This window comes from Benincasa hispida, chromosome 8 (genome assembly GCF_009727055.1).
Source record: "Benincasa hispida cultivar B227 chromosome 8, ASM972705v1, whole genome shotgun sequence".
NCBI lineage: Eukaryota > Viridiplantae > Streptophyta > Magnoliopsida > Cucurbitales > Cucurbitaceae > Benincasa > Benincasa hispida.
Window position 1 is genome coordinate 43172841 of NC_052356.1, and position 24927 is coordinate 43197767.

Below are 24927 nucleotides of genomic sequence, written 5' to 3' on the forward strand. Positions count from 1 at the left end.
TCTAGACCATGGAACATTAGATTTAATAGTGCAGTCAAACGTTTGACTTTTATCAAAACGTTGATGAGCCTTGTGTTTACAAGAAAATCATCAACAGCTCAGTAGCTTTCCTGGTACAGTATGTGGATGACATCCTACTCATTCGGAACGATGTAGGGTTTCTGACTGACATTAAGAAGTGGTTAGCTGCCTAGTTCCAAGGGTAAATTATGTGACTGACATCCTACTCATTTAATTTGTGCTACAAGGGTAAATTCAAAGCATGGACGATTACAAGGATGCATGCGAGCTTGAATTTAACTAGCAAAGATATGCGATCATGATAGAAGCCTCAATCTAACACATAAAGGCAAGTCTAAATTAAACAAAATTCAAGAAAAACATAATTCTGAATTTAAAGCACAAAATTGAACAGAAAACTCATCAAATACAAAGAATGTTCCATCCAAGAACTAAACAAAAGATTACCTCATTAATTCATAGACAAACCGACGGGATACAATCCAAAACACGTCCATAATTTGAAAATAAAATAAAAACTAACCTAAAGATACTAAAAATTGAAGGGAATAGAAGAAGAATGAAGATTAACTTCGGCCTCCATCGATTTGGCCTCCAAAATTCGACATGTTTTGACCTAAGGTTGAGAAGGAGTATTTATAGAAATCTTCGCAGCATTGCAATGCTCGACAGGAAAGGCCCCGAGCATTAGAGAAGTGTTGCAACGGTGGCGTTGTTTAATAATCGGAGCGTTGCAACCCTAGGAGTAGCGTTGCAACACTGAGTATTCTGTCAAAAACTCGCTACTCGATACTCGATGCTCGTTTACTCTGTAGCATTTTCTTAATTACTCGACAGCCCTTTTACACAATGGTACTCGATGATGCTCGATGGCTGATCATACTCAGTGGAACTCGATGGCATTTTGGTAATTTCGATTCCTTTAAAGCCTGAATGTTCAAATCAATTCCAAATTAATTCAAATTAATAATATTCTTCACCAAATGATTAATTCCACCTCTTGATTGCTTGGTACCTACAAAATAGAAAAATAAACACATAAAATCCGATAACAAACCCGAATTAATCTAAGAATAATAGCTCTTTTTTAGAGTTATCATACTCCTTAAGTCCCACTGATCTTCTAATGAACAATTGGTTTGTGATCCAATCACTAAACAGAGTCCCTCTCGAGCCAATGAGAGGGTGGTGTCCCTTGTTCAAGGCCTGGATTTAATACTTAAGAGAACAACCTCTCTCTTATCCCTAAATCGGGCAGGTGTGAATTCCGTCTTGCATCCTATGTCCCCAACTATCTACCCGGTCTTACCCCTGAAATAGGAGGCTTATTGAGCCGGCACTGTTGAGCCAACCCTCACCTATGCAAATCTAAGGATAATTATGAATAAATAGGAGTTCATAGTTAGCTCAGAATTAAGGTCGAGTTACGTAGGTCATCAATTTGAAACAGTCAATTTTAGACAATAAACAATGTTATAAAGTAAGAGTAACTTATTTTTTGGTTCGATCTTATGTAAACTCATTGCACAAGACACCCCCACTCCTCATGTCACTACATGAATTAATCAAGATCACTTCGTTTGTAGCACTTTACAACAAATTGTAACAATTACAGAGTGAGTCGCATCCAATAGTGTTACCAAAATAAGGCAGCCAACCTTATTCATATAATATAGACCGTTTTGACTATTTACTCGAACTTGATCCATCTTTATGTCTCCACATAAAGTTCAAGTATTCATGTAATAGTCATGGATCTTTAATTTATTGGATTTGGTCTTTACAAGTGCAATTTACATACTCAACAACAATTTTATTGATTAAACATCAATAACATCTTTATTGACAATAGAAAATGTTTAACATTACAAACTGCGAGTTTTAGGACATACAACCCAACAGTTTGTATTTTGCTTGTATGGAAGAAAAAAAGGAAATTGGATATATATGAGTGAATGGAGAAAAAAATTGAAAAGAGAGAAAAGTCAAGCAAGAATGATGGAATTCTGGTGAAAGCGCTAAAAAGAGGAAATCAAGGATTGTCCACCATCAAATATCGAGTTGCTGAGACTTGACTTGTAGTCTTGTTACACTACTTTACACGAGTAATGGGTGAAGTTGAAGTAAACACGATTAGTATAAAGAATGTTTCTCAAGCCACGAAGCCATGAGTCCTAAGGGAGATTGGAAGAGAAATCTGATCTCCATTCTCTCAAAGAAATACAAAGGCTATAAATAGGAAATAGAAATCTCACATATGCATGCACAAAAGTTTTTTACAAATGACTTCACATGGTATTAATTGCATTGAATATGTCAACATTTTTATAGATATTTCCATATTTTCATGGTTTCCAATGAATCTAACATTTTCACTATTGTGTAAGAAAATTTTTTAAATATAGAAAATATGCAATAAAATGTCACTAATGCAAATATAATATAAAATGTTTTTAATTTAAAACATAAAATGTTTATTTATTAATTTAAACTTTTATTTTGATATTTTGATTTTGTAATTTTTTTAGAAATATTCATCAATATTTTGGTCAACATTTTTGTAAAATTGATTCCTTGACAAGTAGTTGACATTGATATTTTATTCATTTGCTACCTCAAGATTTAACATTTCATAATTATTTAGTTTTCAAAAGTTAAACTTACAAACCCTACATCTATGATCTACCTACTTTGACGACATTTTATAATTATTTGATTTTTAAAAGTTAAAACTTACAAACTCTACATCTACCTATTTTGTTTTATTATTTTGTTATTCAATTTCTACAAGTGTTTTAAAAAACCAAGTCATTACAAGAAAATTCACATTCAATTGACTATTATAATTTCTAATTACTTGACATTTTTATGAAAAATGTAAAATAATAGGATAATTCATAAGAAAAGACATCAATAAATCTTTTTTGAAAAAGCAAAAGTTAGGAGGATTTTTTAAGAAAATTTCACGCTAACACAATCTTAATATTTTAAAAAACGCTAACTTTAATCATAGTCTTCTTGTCATATTTTAAATGTCAAGAATTACTAAGTAATGAGAAAGGGTATAGGCGTCTACTAACTTACCCTCACTTTCTTTATTTTGTTTGTCTATTTTTCCCCGAATTTCACAATCTTCCCTCTCTAACGAAACGCTCCCTTTCAAGCAAAACGCTCCCTCCCACAAAACCTTCACGTCATCGGTGCTTTAACATCGTTGATGACTTGTCATCGATGGTGTCTTCACACATATGATTTTTTAAACAAATTTTAATATATATATATATATATATATATATATATATTATATATATTATATATATATATATATATTATAAATGACTATTTTCAAATATAGAAAAATGAATAAAAAAATTACAAATAATAGTAAAATATCAAAGTCTATAGACAATGATAAACTACTATTTGTGTATAGACCGTGATATTTTGTTATTATTTATATATTTTTAACAATTTTATCATTTAAAATATATATATATATTTTTAAAGAGTGAAAATCTACTAAGAAAATAAACAAACTGAAAATCATTGTCAAAATAGGCTACATTTTAAGACCCTATCGTGAACCAACAGAAAAAACATCTGCAACCAATTAGAAAAAATGGCCGTTTCTACACTGCAGCAGTCGGAAGAAAGTTGTTTGAACTTTGAATCTGCAGAAAGCCTTTGCAGCAAAGGTGTAGCAATCTTTGGTATCCAAGGTAATTATCCAAAAAGGAAAATTTAAAAAAAAAAACAAAACAAAACAAAACACCTTTGCATTTTGTTCTTTGTAATCAATAATTTACTCCATCTTTCAAAATTTTCAATTAGCACCCTTAAACTCTTAGAAAAGATATTTCAAAAAGATATTTACTATTAATTTTGGATGAAAGTTGTTAGTATTTCAAAAAATGCGCTTGCAATTTTAAAAGTTTTAGTAGTACCCACCAAATTTTAAAAATGTTTTAAAGTACTTAGTATCTAGAAAAAAAAAATTAATACCTAATTTAAAAAATGTTCTTGAACTTTTAAAAGTTATATTAATACTCTTGCCCTTTAAAAAAAATAAAAAATGTTCATTAGTATATGTATCAATTTATTTGGAGTTATTTTGAGTTGGAAAATAACCAATTTTAAATTAAATAAATTATAAGGGGTGTTCAAATAACCCGACAACTCGAACAACCCGGACTACCCAACCTAAAATATAAAGGTTGGGTTGAGTTAATTTTATTTTTGGGTTGGGTTGGGTTAAACTTTTTCTATTTTTGTTGGGTTGAGTTGTGTTATGAGTTGCTAAAAAAAAACTTGATTATACCCCAACCTACCAATTTATAATATTATAAATAAAATACTATATATATATTTATATTTGTTGTAAAATTTAATTACTTTGTATTGATTAATTTGTTAATTTTAAAATATTTTTTATTTATAAAATTGTTATGATATTGTCTTATTTGAAGTTTGCAATAAATATAGATATAATTGATATTTAGGCATTTGAATTTTTTATGAGATTTTAGCTATTATCATATTTGTGTATATAAATTTACATATTTTTAATTAAAAAGAAAAAAACATTATAAACCTGACAAACCCACCAACTCAATCCGAATTTTAAAGGTTTGGTTGGGTTAGAGAATTTATTTGAATTCTTTGGGATTACCATCCAACCAACCTGAAATTTTCGTGTTATGTCCAAAAAATACCCTCATATCTAAACTCAACCACCCATGCACACCCCTATAAATAATATAGATACTTTTTTTTTTTTTTTTTTTATCCTATTGGTACTCTCATTTTTCTCTCTTTTATCCAATTTTTATACAATTTTTCCAACAACCAAATATAAATCAAAATTTCGAGTTAAAGCATTAGATCCCACAAAATATTACACAAGGTTTTGAGATATGAACAAAATGGCAAATAGAATGAAGACGATGAAACTCCCTACAAGTGGTTTGGTGTCAAACGCAGTTATATTTCTGATAATCACATAGTTGCAATTCTTTCGAATACTCATTTGCCAACAACAACTTTACTAATACAATCAACTTTGCTCTTTCTCACCTTAGAGAAAGTCCATCGTTGTAGACATCTATAAGTTTCTAATAACCCCCACTGCTTGGTCGTCATCTTCCCCACATACATCGATCTATAGGCAGCTGGAAGCGTTACAGATCATATTGGATGATTTTCAATTTTTGTTTCTGAAATGTTTAGATACTGTGTATTTATGATTCTAGAATGTTTAAATAGAGTGTATCTGTGGTATTCGAGTGTATTTGTGGTATTCTAGTTGTTTTTGAACTAGTGTATCTCTGCATTCTCGTTTGTACTTAATTTTATTATTTTGGGTATTTTTGCCATTTACTAATTAGCATTTTCTATTATATAAAATTCTTTGTGCTATTTTTATAATTTTGAAACTTTTTTTTACCATTTTTCCAAATGAAACTTTAAAATTTGTTATTTCTCTTATCAACCCTCGATAATTTTTACTAGGGGTGTTCATGGGTTAGGTTGGGTTGAAAGACTTCTTAAACCCAACCCAATTGTTCGGGTTGTAAATTTCTTGGACCCAAATAGCCCTTATTAAAAAATGAACCCGACCCAACCCAACTATGAAATATTTGGGTTGGGTTGGTTCGGGTTAATCGAGTCATTTATTTAAAATTTTGTTCTAAAAAGAAGCAAAACGTAAATATGTAAAAATCTAATTTTATTATTTTCATATATTAAATTAAGATTAATTACTTAACTTCAACTTATATAGTGAATATTTTCTGTCTAAAGTGCAAAGAAATGACTTTTAAGAGTTGTTGAAGAATAAATTATTAAAAAATATTGGAATTAAATAAAATTAAAATCAATATATGTATAAATAATTGTGTTATGAGTAAATTTTTTTTTTTAAATTAATAATAAATTCGAGCTGGTTCGGGTTATATTAGGTGAATCCATGAACCAATCCAACCCATCAAATTTTCATTTATTTGAACCCAACCCAACCAAAATGAGTTGATAATCCAACCCAAACCACATGGATTGGGTTGGATTGATCTGTTTTTTCGGGTCATCACGTTTTTTGAATACCCCTAATTTTTACCAATGGAATCAAACTTAAGTGGGTGAGCCTACCACCCCTACTATTTAAATACTATTTTTGTTGTTCACCCATGTTTTTTTTTTTTGTTTCTAATGAAATGAAGGTCAGAACTCAGAAGAGGCAGATGATGGGCCTTTTATCCGAAAATGGGCCCGAACCAAAACAGACCGATGCGCGCTCGACGATAGCACAGTTTTGGGCTTATTCTCAAGGGAAGTCAATGTCAAAAGAAATTCATCCTGACCCGAGAAGGACGGGAAGTCTCTAATCCTCTGGTTCCCAGTTGTTGCTCGAGGACCGGGGAAGGGGGAAGGAGAAGCGAGAGGAAGAAGAAGAACTAAGAAGTCATGCCGAAGAGAACGACGCATACATACTCGAGCGAGGACGCCGCACCAGATGGACCAGATTCTGATCTCTTCGTTTACTACTGCAAGCATTGTGGATCGCATGTCTTAATCACTGGTACTCCTTCGCCTGGATTCTAGACTCTCTTTATTTTAACTTATCAAGTTTGTTGAGAATCAATTTATAATAAATTTATTGATTCAATGTGGAATTAACAGCTAGAGATGATATGGAAGGTATTTATGTATATCAACTTCATGCAATTTGATGAAAATGTTCGTTCTGTTTGAAGGACGGATGTAACCTAGGGTAGGTTATCGTTCTGCTTTATTCTAAAAGTTGAGCTAGAAATGAGGAAATTTAGGTGCACTTTGTACTGTTTTCATGCCAAGTTGCCTTCTTCTTGACCAGGATTAGTGTTTGTGTGAACTAATGACCAGGATTATCTTGCTATTATTCCAAGAAATAAGCATTTTGCCTGGTATTTAACCGTACTGAATATATATACTATAAGATACTCAATTGCAGAAGATGCCAAAAAGGAAGACGGACAAGGCTTTTGTGTTGGACAAGAAGAAACATCTTGCAAGGTTAAATATCAATGAGGCAGGGAAAATTCTATTGAAAAGGTGATTTTGATCTCTCTATGTGTGTGTATTGTATATATATTTGGGTATTTCAATTTTATGTCGGGTTACGAATAAATTTGCATTGAGATGCTTGAGGGTCAAAATTTGAGTTACATACAGGGTTTCACTTTTGAATCGATAGTATATCTGCTCTTTAGATAGACTCAGACTGATATATATGGGTCAATATAACCAAATGAAGTTTCTGACTATATTAACAAATTGAGGTTCAGCATAAGGTTAGCTCTGTTCTCCGATGCTGCCAATTAAAATATAAATGTTCCCTTGTTAGTTACATGGAACTTGACCTGATGAAAAATATTAATTCTATCTGAGGGATGCATGCATAATCGTAATCTAGAGTAAGCTCTCTGTTTTATTGGTCAAACTAAGCCTGAGTCAGGTAATTTAGGTGCGTTCTGTACCATCTGCATGTGAAAAGATAATCTGGGCAACTTGCTCGCCCCATTTTCTTTAAATACGGTACCACAAACAAGAAGAATAGGCATGGGATTAATAATTTGAAAAGAGGAGAGTTTCACGCATGCATCTCCTTGATGATCTCATTGTCAAATAGAGTCTAGATGTGGGTTTAGTTATTTATGTATTTTTCTCTTTTGTGTGTGTGTGTGTGTTTAAATAAAATAAAATAAACAATTTATAGTTCATATCAGATTATGTTGGGAAAATATGGAAAATTGTTGAATTAACACATGCGTTGTTTATAATTATTTTTCAGGGGTGAAGGGAAACTTGAAAGGCAATACCGCATGAACTGTATAGGCTGTGGACTCTTTGTGTGTTATCGCTCAGAGGAAGATTTGGAATTTGCTTCTTTCATATACGTTGTTGATGGTGCACTTAGTACAGTGGCTGCTGAAACCAATCCACAGGTAAGCCAGTCTGTTATAATAATGACAACTGCTTTTCATTATATTGCTCACGACGTTTGTTTTTTCACTGTAAGCATCTTGACACTAATTCCAATTTAAAGAAATTTTCTCTAGCGCAAGATGTAAAAGATGTTGAATATTTTATTACCATTTTTAGAATTCATTACTAAGAGATTGCTGGTATGTTGATCTTCGTTGACTCCTGATGAATATATCATATAGTCGGACACTTCTTCTAAAATTGTGGGTAAAAGCTTATTGTTATTTTAATAGAATACAGCTTCTACTATACTATTAGAAAAATCATTGAGATGAAAACAATGGAAGTTTTACGTTTACCGGCACTTACTTTACTTTGGTTGGTATTTTAAGCTTTGGTTAATTCTTGGTGCACATACAATAGTAATATGAAAGTATAGTATTTTCTTTACAAAGGTGTTTCAATATCTTTTTGTGATTTGTAAACAACCACATCAATTCTCACTCAAGATAACAACTTAGGATGCTCCTGTGCCACCCTGCATATCTCAACTTGAAGGAGGACTTGTCCAAGTAGCCATAGAAGTTGAAGATCGAGCACAGCGCTCAGCAATCACAAGTATAAAAGATACAAGTGCTGTCATATTTATCTTTATGCACATAATCTTTAATGATTAATCTTTGCTATTGTGTTGTCTAACAAAGAAGAACAGGAGAAGTCAATTCTGGAACGTAAGATTAAGTATAGTTTCAAGAGTGTGAAACTGTATTGAAATCAAACAATATCGTAGGATTTTGTACTAACGATCCATTTTTATTTTGTAGGCTAGCTCATTAGCGTGCTGTCATGATTGAAGGGGGGAAAAAGCTGTTATTTGATTGGGGAGGTTTTCATATACGAAGCCTTATTCATAATTTTAACATTATGATACACATCCTGTAGCATAATCCATTGTGTAGAACAATTTCATGAAGAACAAGTCCTAATAGATCTAGGGGATTTTAAAAAGTACAGGATAAACATCTCTAGGTGGGAATTTGATGGGTGAACTCTAGGAACAGTCAGTTTATGCTGAGATTAACTTGTATACATTCTGATTAAATATCCCTGTCCTATGTTTTACGCTGCAACTGTTGACTATCTGTTCACATATATTATTTTCTTGATTATAGACTCTATCTCATAGAAACACACATACACACACACAAAAAGAATGACATGTTTTCTTTCTGCAGGAGTAAATGCTGATGATGTACGTGTCGCTGTTGCGGCGCCTGCAGCACGTGGAGAAGCCAACAATGAGCTTTTGGAGTTCATGGGAAAAGTACATTCTAATTCTTGCTAAGCTATATATATATATATAGGTTCTGGATCTTCAATGCCTGCATGATTTTGCATCCTCTTTCAGCCTCTGCATCTACTTAAAAGCTATCTTCTTCAAAGCAGGTGTTGGGACTGAGGCTTAGCCAAATGACTCTCCAACGGGGATGGAATAACAAATCGAAGCTTCTTGTGGTGAGTTGATCACACCTGGTAATGCTTTGATATTCAATCGTCCCGTTTCTCTTCTCATGGACGTTCTTTATTGCTTATTACATTCCCACCCACGAGGTGGTTTTTTTTTGCTAACTCGAATCTGACATCAAAATGTAAGATGTGGAGGATCATTCCCACCCACTTGTTACTTGTTAGTATTTATTATCTGAAGATTCTGTGCATGTTTGAGAGTGATCTTGAAATTATTAAAATTACTATTTCATATTTAAAAAAGTACTTCGATACACATCTTTAATCACTCAAAATTAATTTAATATTTAATTTTACACTTTTACATACAATTTTCAGATCATTATAATTAATTTTGAATTATTAAAAACATGATTTTAAAAATAACAAAATCCCAAGCATGCCCTCAGAACCGACTATTTCTGTGATGTTCTTGTTGCTTGTCAGTGGATGTTGTATTGTAAGTGTAAAATTCTGTAAATTATTATTTCAGGTTGAGGATTTGTCTGCCAGACAAGTGTATGAAAAACTTCTCGAGGCTGTGCAACCTTGACTGACACCGTTTAATTAGCGACATCTTTTACGCTAAGTGATAACGGATGGCAATCCAATCTTAGTTTTGTAATTTTTTATATTACGAATTTGTGATGAGTGAATTTGAACTTGGGATTTTTTCTCTTCCATTTGTAGTTCAACAATATAGGGTGAGGACTCAAACCTTTGACACCCGTAATCATGATTTTAATTTTTGTGGATTAATGTCTATTATATCATAAAAGAATAACGGATCAATCAGATAACATAGCATTATATTGAAAAAAAGTATGTTAAATGCATTAATAAATAAATGGAAAATTTTCACAAACTATTTATAGAAATAATAAAAAAGAAAATTGATAAATATTGATAGATTTTTATGAGTTTTTATTTTAGATAGACTTCTATCAACCTCTTGTGTAAATAGTTATCTTTATTTTTTAATTTTTAAAAATCTTTCTTAATAATAAGGGGGAGATTGATGTATAACAACGATCAACAATCTATTTAGGGAATTTTACGTTCAACATTGTTCTCTCATGGGAAGAAATGCCTTTGTTCACGTAATGTAGGTAATGTAGGGAAAGTAGTGTTCCCATTGTCTAAAACAATAGAGGGGAGAGATTGGAAGGAAGAAGATAGGAAGAGAGACGTTGAGAGAGAAAAATAGAATCAGGTTAACAAATCTTATTTTTAAAAAATCAGCTAAATAACATATTTGCCCAATTTTGTAAGTCAATCAACCCCGTTACTATACATATTAATTAGAGGATATTTGAAGCAAAAAGTTAGTTATTATAGTTGAGATATAATAGTTTGTGTTTGACTTTAATAATGTGTTTGAAGGATAAACTATTTTAGTTTGAGAAATGAATGATAAATATTGTAACAAAGAATAAAAAATGATGAATATAAAATAGTCAAAATTGTAACAAATAATAAATATTGTAAGAAATGAGGGTTTTAAAATAATGTTCCGTAACTAATTGGGGATACAAAATAGTATTTACTATAACAAGAAGTGATATTTTAGTCTTAAAATAATCCTTATCCCAAACACACCCTTAAATGTTATTACAAATTTACAGGTATATACACTTATTAATTAAATAATAGGTCAATCTTGATTACTTATAATAATTGAACACTTATCCAAATTCATATTTACAAGTACTTGGCTTATTCAATTTATAAGTTTGTTGGTGAAGAGCTGTAGAGTCAAGTTGAACACCAACAATATTTAAGGATGTAATGCTTATATATGGATCCCAATAATCCCATGAACGAATTAGCAAGTAAAGAAATTTAAAATAGACAGTAACACAGCTTCTTCGTTATTTTTTTTTTCCCTTGTTGACAATAACATAATCACAGTTGATAAACGTTAATCCTTTTATGAAATAATGATATATAATATCGCTGCATTGGCTTTAATTTTACCACTACATTCTCCTTCTGTCCTACAACGTTCTACAAAATGTAAACCTTGTCAATTGAATGAATATTGAAATGAAATATCAAACATCATAAAAAAAAATATTCTCCACATTATCATCTAAAATTCATCATGATGACTTGAAACTAGAGACACACCCAAACACGATCGAATGGATATCGATATTTTCTAAGGACTGGAGATATAAAATATATTAGGTAAATTAAATTTCTAATAGATTTCTCAGATCTGGTACTCTATTCTAGAGTGAGAAAGCAAGGCAATGGGGCCACAATATTCAGCAGTGAACAAGGTAAAAACCTGGCAATGACTACAAACTCAGAGTGATGTCAATCACCAAAGTTTCTCCAATTATTTGACTCCTTGAGACTTGGAAAATTTGGAGGCGAGCAACTTCTCCAACTCCATTAAACTGAAAGATTCAACAAAATTTACAAACAAATCACCCCCTTTCTTTGTAACCAAGGTGTAATTTAATTAAAAAAGAAACAAGAAAGTCATAATGTAAACTTACATTTCATATTTTCTATAGGCTTCCTTCCGTTTTGCCAAATATATGCCACTGTCTTTTGGTAGATCGCTAAACGAATCACCTGCAATAACAAAAGAAAAATTCAAGAACGGGTATGCGTGGCCGAATTTGTGAGGGAAAAGACCATTTTCTAATTGTATTCTTAATAAGAAACCTCCAGTTCCAGTATTTAGAAATTGAGTCGAGTATAACTTTAAGTGTACTTATAAGAATGGTGAGACATAAGAACTAAGAAGTCTTTTAAGAATAGTATATAGAAAAAAGTTTACGGGGAGGCAGTGCTGGTTTCATTAAGACATCCTTGTGAACTTTCAGAGGAGATTTGTCAGGCAGCTGAGAACCCTGCCCAAGAAACGATAAAATTTCATTACAGAACAAGACCACAAGTGCCAGATCGGTTGAGGTAATAAGATACTAGCCAACAAAAGAAGTCAATGAGAATTTGTAGAACTTAAGAACACAGGACAGTATCAATACTAGAATCTTTTAGTTAGCAGATTCAGGCAGTACTTTAACTGACCTGTTTAGATTGACTTTCTAAATGTTTAATACACATCAATTGACTTTCTAAGTGTAAATATGTTTTTAAGCAGTTAGAAGGTGAATCAATCAAAACAACCTTCAATCAGTGAAGTGAATCCCCAACAGTTCATATGAAAAAAAGAAACTCATTTAGATACCTTTTTCTTTTCCTTTCTTTTCAATATCTTCAAATGACACTTTTTGATATAGTGCATTAAATGATAACGAGAATGTCTTGAACACAGCTGATCTCTGATGGTGGGATTTTCGGTCAACCAATCAGATATTTCCTTAGACTTGACAACCTCATCTTGATGTAGAGACTCTAACCAAGAATAAACAGGTATCCACTGGTTGGTGCGTTGAAATCGAGCATGTGGAAGATCGCCCTGATACCCTTGATCATCCTCATCTTGTTGTTTATGAATCTCTTCCTTTCCCTGTCATGGAACATATTATATTTCAAATCATAAGTTTATTTAGGGTTCATAAACAAGAAAATGTACCAACCACAGATGAAATGGCTAAAGGGAGAACAATGGAAGCAAAAGCACTGCAGTGCGTTAACAGTTTAGCCACCGAAAGCATAACAGTTTCATCAAACTACATTCTACTTTTCAAGTCTCGACCTAATCAATAACTAAGGGTTAAAATATCGATGTCGATATCGATATCAAGATTTCAATTTTACAGATATATCGATAAAATATTGATATCGACGGATTCTGTAAGTAAAAAAATTTAGACAATTTGTTTATATTAATAAATAAGTTGTTTTTATACTCAAACTTAGTTATGGATATTGTTATTAGTATTTCTATTCATATTGGATTAAATAGATGACATTTTTTTATTTTACGTGCATTTATAAAAGATATTAAAGATATCCATAGATATTTAATATCAATGTTGAATCCTTCAATTTATGTATATATCAACATATTGATAGATATTTTCATCATTGTCGAAAACCAAATCTAGAAGTTATTTATCCATCAACAAAAGAACTAGGATAGTAAAGCTCTTAACCCGCATAGGGCATTGCATGACAAACTGCCTCTGAAACAAAAGCGCAATTCAACCTCTACATCATAAACATTTCCGTTCTCCCTCTAAAATCCACGATTCTAAACACGATGAAGAGGCTAAGTTCTGATATAAAGGACTACACCAACATATTTCAATAATAAATGCAACAGAAAGAAAGTAGCGTAAAGTACCGTCGCCTGACTGGAAAGTCTCATTAAATTTTGAATGGAAATCAGCCTCTGGCAAAGGTCGGAGCGGGGCATTGATTTGAGGTTTCCAGGTAAAGAGGCATGATTGGAATCGATCCAAGCTTCAACCTCTTCCATGGACCCAGCTTTGGCCTCCGGGAAGGAGCAAAGCCAAGCCCGTGCCATGATTTCCCATTCTTGGGATTGATCGCCTTGGTCGCTAGGGTTTACCTCAGATGGCTTAGGGTCTTCTCCTTCTTGGGTTTGTTCCACTGGATTCGACATTTTACTCGCACTTGTTGCAGATTAAGAAGCTGGTCTGATTGTGATTTCCTGTGTCGCATTCTTCGTAAATCCAATTAACGAAATTTTGTTGTTAACATTAGAAATTTACAAGTAGAAGAAGAACACCTGTTCGTCGATTTGTTAATTCCCAAATCCGTTTTCTTCTTCTTTCTCCTTCATTTCCCCATGCCTCTGAGTTCGCCTTTAAAATACCAAATGACCTCGAGATTTTGTTTCAAACTTTTATGTTTGCCGTTCAACATTAAAATTTAGTTTTTTTTAAAAAATACCCCCTAGGGTTTCTTTTTCCCCTCCTCACCCAGAAGAATAGTAGAAATATTATGTCATTTGAATTATTATGATTTTAGTATATAAGTTTCTTTTTAAGAGTTTAAATTGACGTGATCGGTAATATGTGAAAAATAAAATGTGTCACTACACTTTATAATTATATACATCAACCATCATATCAATTTTCATTCTTTATTTTTATTTTCTAAAACAATTTTAAAGTTTGATCATAAAAATGATTTTTTTAATTTAAGTGTAAATAAAATAAATTTAAAAATTTAGAGATATTTTGTATAATTTAAACTATCAATATAATTGTTTCATATTTATATAGTATAACATGACTGATGAATTTACTAATTAATATCCTTAAACTTGTCGAGTTATATTATCTTTTATTCTAAACATTTTTAAGGAATTTTATGAATGTTCAAATGAGTAGACAATTTGAACAGTTTGTTTTATCCAACTCAAACTGTAAGTGTTGAGTTAATTTAATTTTGTTGATTTTTTTTCTATTTTTCGGTATATATATATTATGTTTTAATTTTTGGGTTTAGCGATACATATTTTATGTTTTTCTTTTAGGATTGTTACAATATTTGTCTTTGTCTATCATTTATAATATATATCGTAGATCTTTGGTATTTAATATTTAAGTTTTATGAGATTTTAGTTCGTAGACATGTGTTGTAGTAGATAAATTTAAGTATTTTAGATTAATAAAAAATAATTATAATCCGACATAACGACCAAACTCAACCCAAATTTTAAGAATTTGGTTAGAGACTCCATCCAAGTCTTTCAGTTAGCCAATCCAACCAATTCGAATTTTCAAGTTAGTTTGAAAAACCTCCCAATCCAACCCATATACCCTGGAAACTTTTATTCTAACCTTTCAATTTCATTAAATTGCATTTTTTAATCAAATGGCATCTCAAACATGTTAAGAGTTGCAATCTTAACCTTAATCTTAAAGAATTGTTGTAATTTTTATTGTCTAATAAGTTTTTGTTTGTAAATTAGTAATATATATATATATATTATATGCTTTCAATGAATTATTACTTATTATCAAATACTCGTTAGACTAGAGAACTCCAATCTCTCCCATAGGACCGTGTCCTGAAGGGGTTCCCTGATTTGGCGGAGAATGGGAGGAGTGGAGAAAAAATCCCCATGAGCTAAATAAGGACGAGGACGGGAATGTCCCTACCTGTCCCTCGTATCCGGTTAGCCTCTATTTGTTTATTTAGTATAATTATTTAATATTATGTTGTTATCATTATTATACAAATATTATATTTAAATTCCAAATTTGATTATTTATTGATCAAGATAATGAATATGTTTAAATTAAATATTTAAATTTAGATTATATATGTACCTAATTTGATTTATATTTATTTCTTTCTCATAAAAAATGATTATTTTGTTTAGACCAAATTTTTAGTAATTTATCTTTAAATTATCACGACTATCCATAATATACAATTTAGTAATAGAGTGAATTATTTAATTAAAATTTGTGTAAGTGATTTAAATTAATTAACTTTTTTAAAACAAGAAAAACTAATTGGAAAAAATTCCCGCAGGGAAACGCTTTGATTAAGCCTTGATACAAGTTGTTGATGGCTTAAAAGGCAAACCAAAGTAAAGTGTCTTGCAAGGCGAAGCCAAATCACATATAGGATATTCATATCATTACAAGACATCAGAATTCCCTTACAGAATGGAGAAAAACAAGAGCTACCATTCATAGAAAGCTAATTTACATTCTTAGACCATAAGAACAGACATCGTTTCTTTCGACAATACGTGTCGACGGTTCATTGGATAAAACATCCATGAACATAAGAAGGATATGAACCCTCCCCATTTAGATAAGCTGCTGAATAAGATATTTCTCTCAAGTCTCAACTAGAGTATAATAGATGGCAAGATTAAAGCAACAAAATGCCATGAATGACTATAAAATTGCCACCAACAAGACCTTCAAAATTTGATTGTTTCCCCATCCAAACTTGTCAAAAACCAAAGCTGCCAACCAACAGAGGAAATAGTATGATCAACCAAGAGTTTCAGTCCCCACAATATCATCAGTACTTGAAAGCACTAATTAAGTAAACCAAATGAAAATCTGCTATCATTGCCACTAACTAATGCAAAACTACAAAAAGAGTATTCAACAGAATCAATGAGAATGACAAGTGAACTTTGGTGATTGATAACGACGTGCAAGTTTTTGAGGTCCTTCCATGTATCTAAATAACCACAACACTGATGATCATGCAAGAATTCCAGCACCTTAAAGCAGACTACTACTTCAGCAAAAACTCAAAACCAAAAGACAACATATGGGAAAACTAATAGAAGCACGGCCAAACACATTAGCCAGATCAGCAAGTAGTAAAAGCTCTGTGGAACAAACCGCAGAGTTAGCCTTTGAAGCACTTAGATTCAACCAGGAGGATCATAATTATATCCTGCAGTAATAACCTACTTAAGGATGTAAAACTTTTTCGACGACAGAGTTGTAAGTGATAGCCTGATTTTGATTGAATATGATATGCCTTAAAAAGGCTAGGAAAATATAATTTGTTGATTTTGGTAGTCCTCCAGTTATCCAGTATACAATATGCATATAAGAATGTCTTTACTAAAGAGATGAGGAATGATGATTATTGAGTAGCAGTTTCATGTACATAAGGTATAAAATCCAAAAATGTATTTGACATTAAAAAAGATTCCAGGTAAGAAAAGCAAGAACCATGACAATCAAGAAATACATAACTTATATCCCTATAAAACATGTACATGAGTCTTTCTGACCCCATTGTATTAACACCATGAAGAACAGTAAATATCACGAAACTACATTCAACAGGTCAACCTCTTCAATGGGTCATACCTGTCAATAGAGTCGGTTCAGTATCTCGCTATGAACTACTTTTTCTTCGTAAGTGATGTATAACACAAGGTGATCCTTCAAACAGATCCAATAAATAGCCTTCCAAGTCATCGGATGTGTACTTTATATACCTCCCAGCATGTCTTGTATTCTCTAACTGACTTCCATGTCTTCCCAAGAAGGCACGATATGCAGGTAGCGCTTTTGCGGACACTGAAATTCGGAGCTCTTCCCGTAGTTGAGCATCTGGAACCTTCCAGCCTGTCTGAATTCTATAGATTTCCTCAAAGCCAGCATTGAAATTTTTGAATTTTTCCTTTAAAGTAGCTAGTTTCAGAGCACTATTAGAGCTCCCACCAGTACCTTCTTCCTTTAAGAAAGATAATAGCTTGCCCCAAGATGCCCTAAGATAGTTTGTTGCATAAATGCGAACCTGACCACGGCGCTTACGAACCCAGCGGTCACCCAAGAGCTTTCCAAGCTCAGAATCTTTCACTTTCTGCACAATATATTGTATATTGTTCATGAGAAATATATATTGTATTGAATCATCACCATAGAGTTTGGATTTTCTCTCTAAATTGGTCTCCAGTGTTGCTATCAATGAAAACAGACGACGAGCTAAAGGAGACATAGTTTCTAACTCCAAATTGTCACCGCCATCACCCCCTAGATGATGCAAATCCTCATCATCTCCTTCTAAAAGAGCATCTAGAGTCTTACTATAAACCACAACCAATGTTAAGTAATTCATGACATATCGAGTGAGCGGGTGAATCTCAGCATTTAACATTGTTTTCTTAGAAGTCTCATTCCGAACAGCATTCTCAAATTCAGCAAATGTACCTTTGGCGGCCTCTCCCAGCCTAGAAAGTACTCCTCGAGCCTCCTCAATCACAAATTCATCGGTTACCATAGCCTGCAAGTCAGGGAAGACGTATTCCAGAGCTTCATACATATCTAGAATACGAAATAGCTTCTCTACTGACCTTTCCCCTATAGCAATGGCTTCTGCAAAATTCAGTAATTGTCTGATGCACCCTTTTGCAGTCTCATTGAAGCAAAGTTCCTCAGAGTCATCAGACCCACTAAAGATATAGTCACACAGTCGCTTCTCGGCAGTCAAAAGTACTCGAACACTGACCTTAACAGCTTGGATCCATTTCTTCATCTTCTCGTCCAAGATTTTCCAGTCAATTTTCTGAACATCCTCAATACTTAGCTTCTCAACTCCAAGAACCACCAAACACTCATCTAAAGCATCGCGTCGGACACCAGTATACACATTCACACACTCTTTTTCGTATCCAGACCGAATCATCCGGTCGGCGATCTCTTTCAAATCAACAACAGCATCAGGATGGATCAAATCGACCCGCAAATCATCGCCCAAACTAACGCCACGCTCATGGTAAATTCCCGAACCACGGTCAACATCAGCGAAGGACTCAAATTCATCGGAATTTTCGCTGTCGTGTGAAGCGAAAGAGAGGGAAACCTTACGAATTGAACCGTAGAGATGCTCAGCATCGAGAGGGACAGTGCTCCGAATCAACATATGACGAAACTCATCCTCAAGCCTCGACATAGCGATCTGGATCGCGTTCTCAGCACGGTCGACGATCTCAGCAGAATCCGAACGAATTGACAAGTCGTCGATCCACTGAATAATATCATCGACCGCCGTTAAGTACTCAGCCGCCTCATCTGGCGAGTCCTCCCAATGAATTGAGTTCCTAGAAGCTCCATGACCAGAATCCCAACGAAGAATCACCTTCTCAGCAGCTTCAAATCGATCCTCCTCCCTCTTTGAATCCCCACTGTTGACCAAACTGGTGATGTTAGAAAGACGATTGTCAAAACTAGAGAAGATCAAAAGCATGTCGTCTCGAACCTCCTTAGGGGTATTATTGAGGCTATTTACTATCTGCTGAGCGGTAGCCATAACTCTATCTTCCCCACCGCCGCCGCCACCTCCGCCGCCAATACTGGTGGTCGTCGTCGCCATTCTTTACACCTTCCGTTAATCAAGCACTCCCAAAACAATAATCAAAACCCCCAAAATAAGGAAGAAGAAAGAAAGTTACCAGGAAAAAAAAAAAAAAAAAAGGGTTTCAGAGAAAAGGAGGAGAAATGAAAGATGAAGGGTCAAGAATTTATGCGAGTTGTTAAACAAAATTTCATTGGAAATGTGAATGGCAATATCTTTCTTTATTTTATTTTATTTTTATTTTCATTTGGAAATTATTTAATTATTTATTTTATTTTTCTCGTTTCTGACTTTTTTGTTGGAAGGAACAAATAGGAAATGTTTGTGATGTGGCATTGAGAAGGTCCGGTGGGTCCCACTCCGACTTAAATTCTTTAAACAGTAGCCGGCTGCTTTGCCTGACGATTGCAATAACAAAACAACTGTTAAAAAAGATATTTTATTTTAGATTTTATTTTTTTAAAAAAAAAAATCTTTTTTTCTTAATTAATTCGGTGAATTATCCGCAAGAAAATTACAATTTGAGCTTGATTGGCGTGGACTGATGACTTTCAATATTGGAATTTTGAGGCCCGGTTGGTTTGGCATATTTGCGGTTTTGTCCGGTCCGTCGTTTTCGTAAACCGACCGTGGGGTCGGGTCTGACACTTTTTCTTGGTCTCGGTGTCCCCACGCCGCCCGATTTTGACCCATCTTAAGATATATAATAATGCGTACTTCTGTTGAATTAATCTTTCCATTTCTCCGTCCCCGAAAAAAGAAAATATATTTTAAAAAAAGTTAATTGACCTTGTAAAAAAAGCTTCTGTTGAACTAACAGGAGTAACCTATTAAGTTATATTATATTATCAATAATAATTAAAATAGTTTATAATTCGTGAAAAAAAATACAATTTAAAACATTAAAAAAATTGTGAATTAAATATTTAAGTTTCCATTTGGTAACCATTTTGTTTTTTAAAATTAAGTCTATTTTCTCTTCATTTCTTGTCATGAATTGCATCTTTCTTTAAGTATAATGGTTGAATTTTTAACCAAATTACAAAAATAAAAATAAGCTTTTAAAAGCTATTTTTCTAGTTTTCAAAATTTGGCTTGTTTTTAAAATCATTGAAAAAAAGTAGATAAAAAATAAAGAAATTTTGAGGTGGAAGTAGCGTTTATAGCTTTAACTTTTAAAAACAAAAATTCAAAAATTAAATTGTTACCAAATAAGATCTAAGAGATTAACGACTAAAATGATGCAAACCTATAATGTTAGGAACTAAAAATATGTCTTAATTAAGACCATGCTTCTTTTACTAGTTTCAAAGTTTCAAGTGTAAAAATATAATCCAAATTCACATGATGTTTGAATTATAAGATATACTTTTACTCGTTGCATGGAATAAAATGTTTCAATAATATCATGCAAAATTATATATTTCTTCTTGTGACATACTGTAACGACCCGACTTTCTAGGACTTATATTAGGTCGTTACTACATGCATGTATAAATCCCAAAAAACAACGATTTCATAAATTTTAACTAAAATCAAAAGAATTTTATTAAATAAATAGCTTTTGTAAAATCTAAACAATTGAAAATCTTTGGTCGAGGTCCCTCTGAAATAAAACCAAATTTCATGATGCTTTATAAATAAAAATTTTAAACAATAGCATTCTTAATTTAAACATAGCATCTATCTAGTCCCAATAGCACGATCACGAATTCCTTCTGTCATTCTTCTGGTATGTCATTATCCTATATGGAAAACATAATATAATAAAGAATGAGCATAGAATACTCAGTAAATAACCAATTACTGAGCCCTCTAGGTAACATGTTAGTCTCCCTATCCAACCAACAATGTACATTCTATAGCATAACAGTCGTGGTGAACTCGAAGGGTTATATATCAATCGTAAACGTGATCCTGAAAGATCATGGATCAGTCGTAAGCATGTAAACACAAATAAGTCATAGGCGTGTATCCTAAAGGTACACATATCAGTTGTAAGTGCGGTCCCGAGGGAGCACACATAAGTCATAGGTATATACCTGAATGTATACAAAACAGTCATAAATGCAAACCCGAGGGTGCACATAACAATCACAGGTGTGAACCCGAAGGAACACACAATTAGTCGTAAAGTGTACACTGCCCAAATAAGAAGGTTAATAGTTACCTTATATACTTAGCATGCATCAGTCCACATATATATATCCTTTATCATGAACACGGTCACTTTACTCATGAAAAATTACCAGAATGCCATCAGTCAACATATCATTAAATAGTAATCAAATATAAAGTAGTAGGGGTGTTCAAATAACCCAACAACCCAAACAACCCGGACTGCCCAAATAAGGGTTGGGTTGGGTTAAACTTTTTATATTTTTGTTAGGTTGGGTTGAGTCATGGGTTGGCTAAAAAAAATTTGGGTTGACCCAACCCAACCCGAATTTTATATATATAAATAAAATATACTATATATATTTATCTTTGTTTAAAATTTAATTACTTTGTATTGATTAATTTGTGGATTTTGAATATTTTTATTTTAAAATTGTTATGATATTTGTCTTTATTTGAAGTTTGTAATAAATATCTTAGATATAATTGGTATTTAGCATTTGAATTTTATGAGATTTTAGTTATTAGTTATGTGTTGCATATAAATTTACATATTTTTAATTAAAAAAATAAATAAATTATAACCCGACAACCTAACCTGAATTTTAAGGGTTGGGTTGGATTGGGTTAAAGACTTTATTTGGATTCTCTGGGTTGCCAATCCAACCAACCCGAATTTTCAGGTTAGTCCAAAAAACACCATCAACCCAACCCATGTACATTCCTATAAAGTAGTCTTATCATCATCATATGGTTGGGATGATTGGTTCGAAGGAAAACCAGTAATAAGACACTTACCTCAACTAATCTCAATAATAAGTAATTCAATCTTTCCTTTGGCCTGATTTGAATTATGGATTAAGTCCTTAATTGCGTATCGACTTTAATAAACTTCTCAATAAAATAGCTTGCTCCAACAATTACCTCCAAGCTTAACATAAGCCCACCGATAAAAAACATGTCAAAATCTCTAAAATCAACCTCTTCATGTTTGTGAAGATGATTACTACTTCGACTACAAGCTTGATTAATTCCATTACCCTTCTTTTTGTAACTTTTAGTTTTCTTTTGTTCAGAGGAAATTTGTTTGGATTTCTCAAATTTGTCGTCAAATAGAGAGAAATAGGATTTCTTGTAAACATCCAGGAACTGAACAATTCATCGAAAATGACAACTTTAGGATGTGATGCAAATTGGACAAAACGACCAAAACTTCACCACCCTTTTTGGACGGAGGCTCTAATTCCGTCACACTTTGAATCAACCGTTCCAAATGGTACCCATGACTGAAATTGAGACCCATGATGGAAGCAACCCTCTCCAGATGTCGGATGGGCATCGCGACTTAGGAACTCCGACGGTGAGGGCTATCACTAGAGGCAACAGTGATTGAGCAGCGGTGTAGGTAGAGACCGACGGACGAAGTTTTTGTGCATGCAAGTGTAGAGAGAGAGAGTGTGAGATGTGTGCAGCGGCTGGAACTTGTATTAGGGAGCAGTAAATAAATCTTGCTCATTCTTTATTAACCACAAAAAGCCTTTATATAGGCAAGTACATAACAGAAAGCAAGATACAACAATAAGAATCATTCAACAGTATTTATAATAAAACTCTAACTAATCCTTATGTCTAATACTCCCTCTCAAGATGGTATTATCGAGAACTCCCATCTTGAACATCAATGGAAAAAACAAAGAAGTTGGTAAGGCTTTGGTAAACATATCAACAATTTGCAAGTGAGTTCGGATTTGAAATAGTTTGACAGTACCACGGATGATGTGATCTCGGGTGAAATGACAATCAATTTCTATGTGCTTTGTCCTCTCATGAAATACTAGATTTTTGGCAATATGGACAATACCTTCATTATCACAGTATATTAAGGAAGGGTGAGCAAGAGGTACTGAAAATTCTATGAGAAGTTGAGTAATCCACAATAACTCACCCGTTGTAGCTGCCAGTGCTCGGTATTCGGCCTCGGTAGAGGACCGAAAGACAGTAGATTGCTTTTTAGCCTTCCAACTGATGATGGATTCTCCTAGGAATATGCAAAAACTAGATATAGACTTCCTTGAATCAGGACAAGAGCCCCAATCAGCATCAGAATATGTTTTTAACTGAAATAAAGTGATAGGTTTCAGCAAGATACCTTGTCCAGGAGAAGCCTTCAAATACCGCAACAAAGACATGATAGCATCAAGATGAGGCTAGCATGGTTGAGCAACGAACTGGTTGAGCTTGTGAACAGCAAAAGCTATGTTAAGACGAGATATGGTTAAGTATAATAGTCGCCCAATGAGCCTTCAATACATTGTTGCATCAGGTAGGAGAGTATTAACATCAGTATGCAGCTTCAGTGGGGATCAAGAGGCAGAGGAGCTGGCTTACAAGCCAACAAACCATGATCTTCCAGAAGTTGTAAAGTATAATTTCGTAGAGACAAAACAATGCCTTTAGAAAACCTTGCAATTTCGAGTCCCAAAAAGTACCGAAGGGAACCCAAGTCTTTTAACTTGAAGGTCTTGTGAAGGTGATCTCTCAACTCATGTAACATAGGTAAGAAAACACTGATGATGACTACGTCATCTATACAGACGAACAAGGTAATAAATGACTCTTCAGAACCTCGAAAGTAGTCTGATTTTGACTGAGAAAAGCCCAAACAAATGAGAGCTTTTGAGAATTTGTCAAACCATTGTCTTGAGGCTTGTTTGAGTCCATAGAGTGACTTGTGCAAGCAACAAACTAGATGCTCCCCCTGTTTGTGGACAACATTGTGCTTGTATCCTAAGGGTAAATCCATCTATACTTCCTCAATTAGATCACCATGTAGGAAAGCATTATTGACATCTAGTTGAAGTAGGGGCCAACCTTTGGAAACTGCAAGAGTAAGAAGGACTTTGACAGTGACTAGCTTAGTAACAGGGGAAAACGTCTTAATGTAATCAAGGCCCTCTTGCTGTGTGTACCCTTTAGCTACTAATCATGCCTTATAGCGGTCAATGCTTCCATCTGCTCGATATTTGATTTGTATATCCATTTGCAGCCAATAAATGTTGTCCTTGAGGTAAGGGTACAACAGACCAAGTCTTGTTAGTCTCCATTACTAAGATTTCATCTTGCATAGATTTGCGCCAATGCTCATGAGGGACAACCTAATGATAAAAGAGCGGTTCATATATGGCTAAGACATTGAGTGCAAAGAGTTTATGATCAGGGTGCAATTTTTCATAGGACAAAACAGCTTGTAAGGGAAATTTCTTATGTGTTTGCTGAGGTTGCTTTTGTAATAGAAGGTTGCAATGGTAGTCTTTGAGATATGAATGTTGTTTAATGACCCTTGTAGAACGTCGAGGATGATGAGACTGATGGGCACTGCCAATATTGGGAGGATTAGGTAAAATGGTGGTAGCTACATCATTTGGTTCATAGGAAGGTTCAACAAGATCAGGCATCTCATGAGAAGTGACACTGTGTAGCTCATTGGGAGCAGGTGTTGAAGTGTCCTTCGAAGAGTATGGCTAATAGATGGTAAATGATTTGCATAATCAGATGGTTCTCTGGAAAAAGTAAGCGACAGTG

At 33.3% G+C, this 24927-nt stretch overlaps 3 protein-coding genes across 7 annotated transcripts; 1 reads left to right on the forward strand and 2 right to left on the reverse strand.

The window, feature by feature from the left end:
- Positions 1-6358: 6358 nt before the first annotated feature.
- On the forward strand, positions 6359-10249 carry LOC120083722 (UPF0235 protein At5g63440). Of its 4 annotated transcripts, none has more exons than XR_005483525.1 (7): positions 6359-6595; positions 6993-7107; positions 7847-8000; positions 8502-8598; positions 9216-9344; positions 9427-9495; positions 9980-10027. XR_005483525.1 is itself a non-coding variant. In XM_039039576.1 (7 exons), the coding sequence occupies exons 1-6, from the start codon at positions 6481-6483 to the stop codon at positions 9502-9504; spliced, it is 648 nt and encodes a 215-aa protein (XP_038895504.1). In that variant the 5' UTR covers positions 6359-6480; the 3' UTR covers positions 9505-9513; positions 9980-10249. The 4 variants fall into 4 exon arrangements, 3 of the variants coding, with proteins under 3 accessions (XP_038895504.1, XP_038895503.1, XP_038895505.1); XM_039039576.1 differs by having other exon boundaries at positions 9216-9304; positions 9427-9513; positions 9980-10249; XM_039039575.1 differs by having other exon boundaries at positions 9216-9304; positions 9980-10249.
- Positions 10250-11516: 1267 nt separating this feature from the next.
- On the reverse strand, positions 11517-14332 carry LOC120082533. 2 transcript variants are annotated; one of them, XM_039037737.1, is made up of 6 exons: positions 14162-14332; positions 13754-14083; positions 12692-12973; positions 12281-12353; positions 11994-12072; positions 11517-11891 (listed from the first exon to the last, which is right to left on the reverse strand). In XM_039037737.1, exons 2-6 carry the CDS (start codon positions 14033-14035, stop codon positions 11831-11833), a joined length of 777 nt encoding a protein of 258 aa, XP_038893665.1. In that variant the 5' UTR covers positions 14036-14083; positions 14162-14332; the 3' UTR covers positions 11517-11830. The 2 variants fall into 2 exon arrangements, with proteins under 2 accessions (XP_038893665.1, XP_038893664.1); XM_039037736.1 differs by having other exon boundaries at positions 13754-14331.
- Positions 14333-16012: 1680 nt separating this feature from the next.
- LOC120083127 (exocyst complex component EXO70B1) lies at positions 16013-19413 on the reverse strand. The gene is made up of 2 exons (XM_039038690.1): positions 17238-19413; positions 16013-16366 (listed from the first exon to the last, which is right to left on the reverse strand). The coding sequence occupies exon 1, from the start codon at positions 19243-19245 to the stop codon at positions 17266-17268; it is 1980 nt and encodes a 659-aa protein (XP_038894618.1). The 5' UTR covers positions 19246-19413; the 3' UTR covers positions 16013-16366; positions 17238-17265.
- Positions 19414-24927: the final 5514 nt, after the last annotated feature.

Coding starts and splice junctions, on each gene's coding strand:
- LOC120083127 (XM_039038690.1), bottom strand. CDS start 19,245: ATGGCGACGACGACCACCAGTATTGGCGGCGGAGGTGGCGGCGGCGGT.
- LOC120083722 (XM_039039575.1), top strand. CDS start 6,481: ATGCCGAAGAGAACGACGCATACATACTCGAGCGAGGACGCCGCACCA. Junction 7,108..7,846: donor GGGAAAATTCTATTGAAAAG/GTGATTTTGATC, acceptor ATTATTTTTCAG/GGGTGAAGGGAAACTTGAAA. Junction 8,001..8,501: donor CTGCTGAAACCAATCCACAG/GTAAGCCAGTCT, acceptor ATAACAACTTAG/GATGCTCCTGTGCCACCCTG.
- LOC120082533 (XM_039037737.1), bottom strand. CDS start 14,035: ATGTCGAATCCAGTGGAACAAACCCAAGAAGGAGAAGACCCTAAGCCA. Junction 12,974..13,753: donor GACTTTCCAGTCAGGCGACG/GTACTTTACGCT, acceptor GTTCCATGACAG/GGAAAGGAAGAGATTCATAA. Junction 11,892..11,993: donor GCCTATAGAAAATATGAAAT/GTAAGTTTACAT, acceptor TGAATCTTTCAG/TTTAATGGAGTTGGAGAAGT.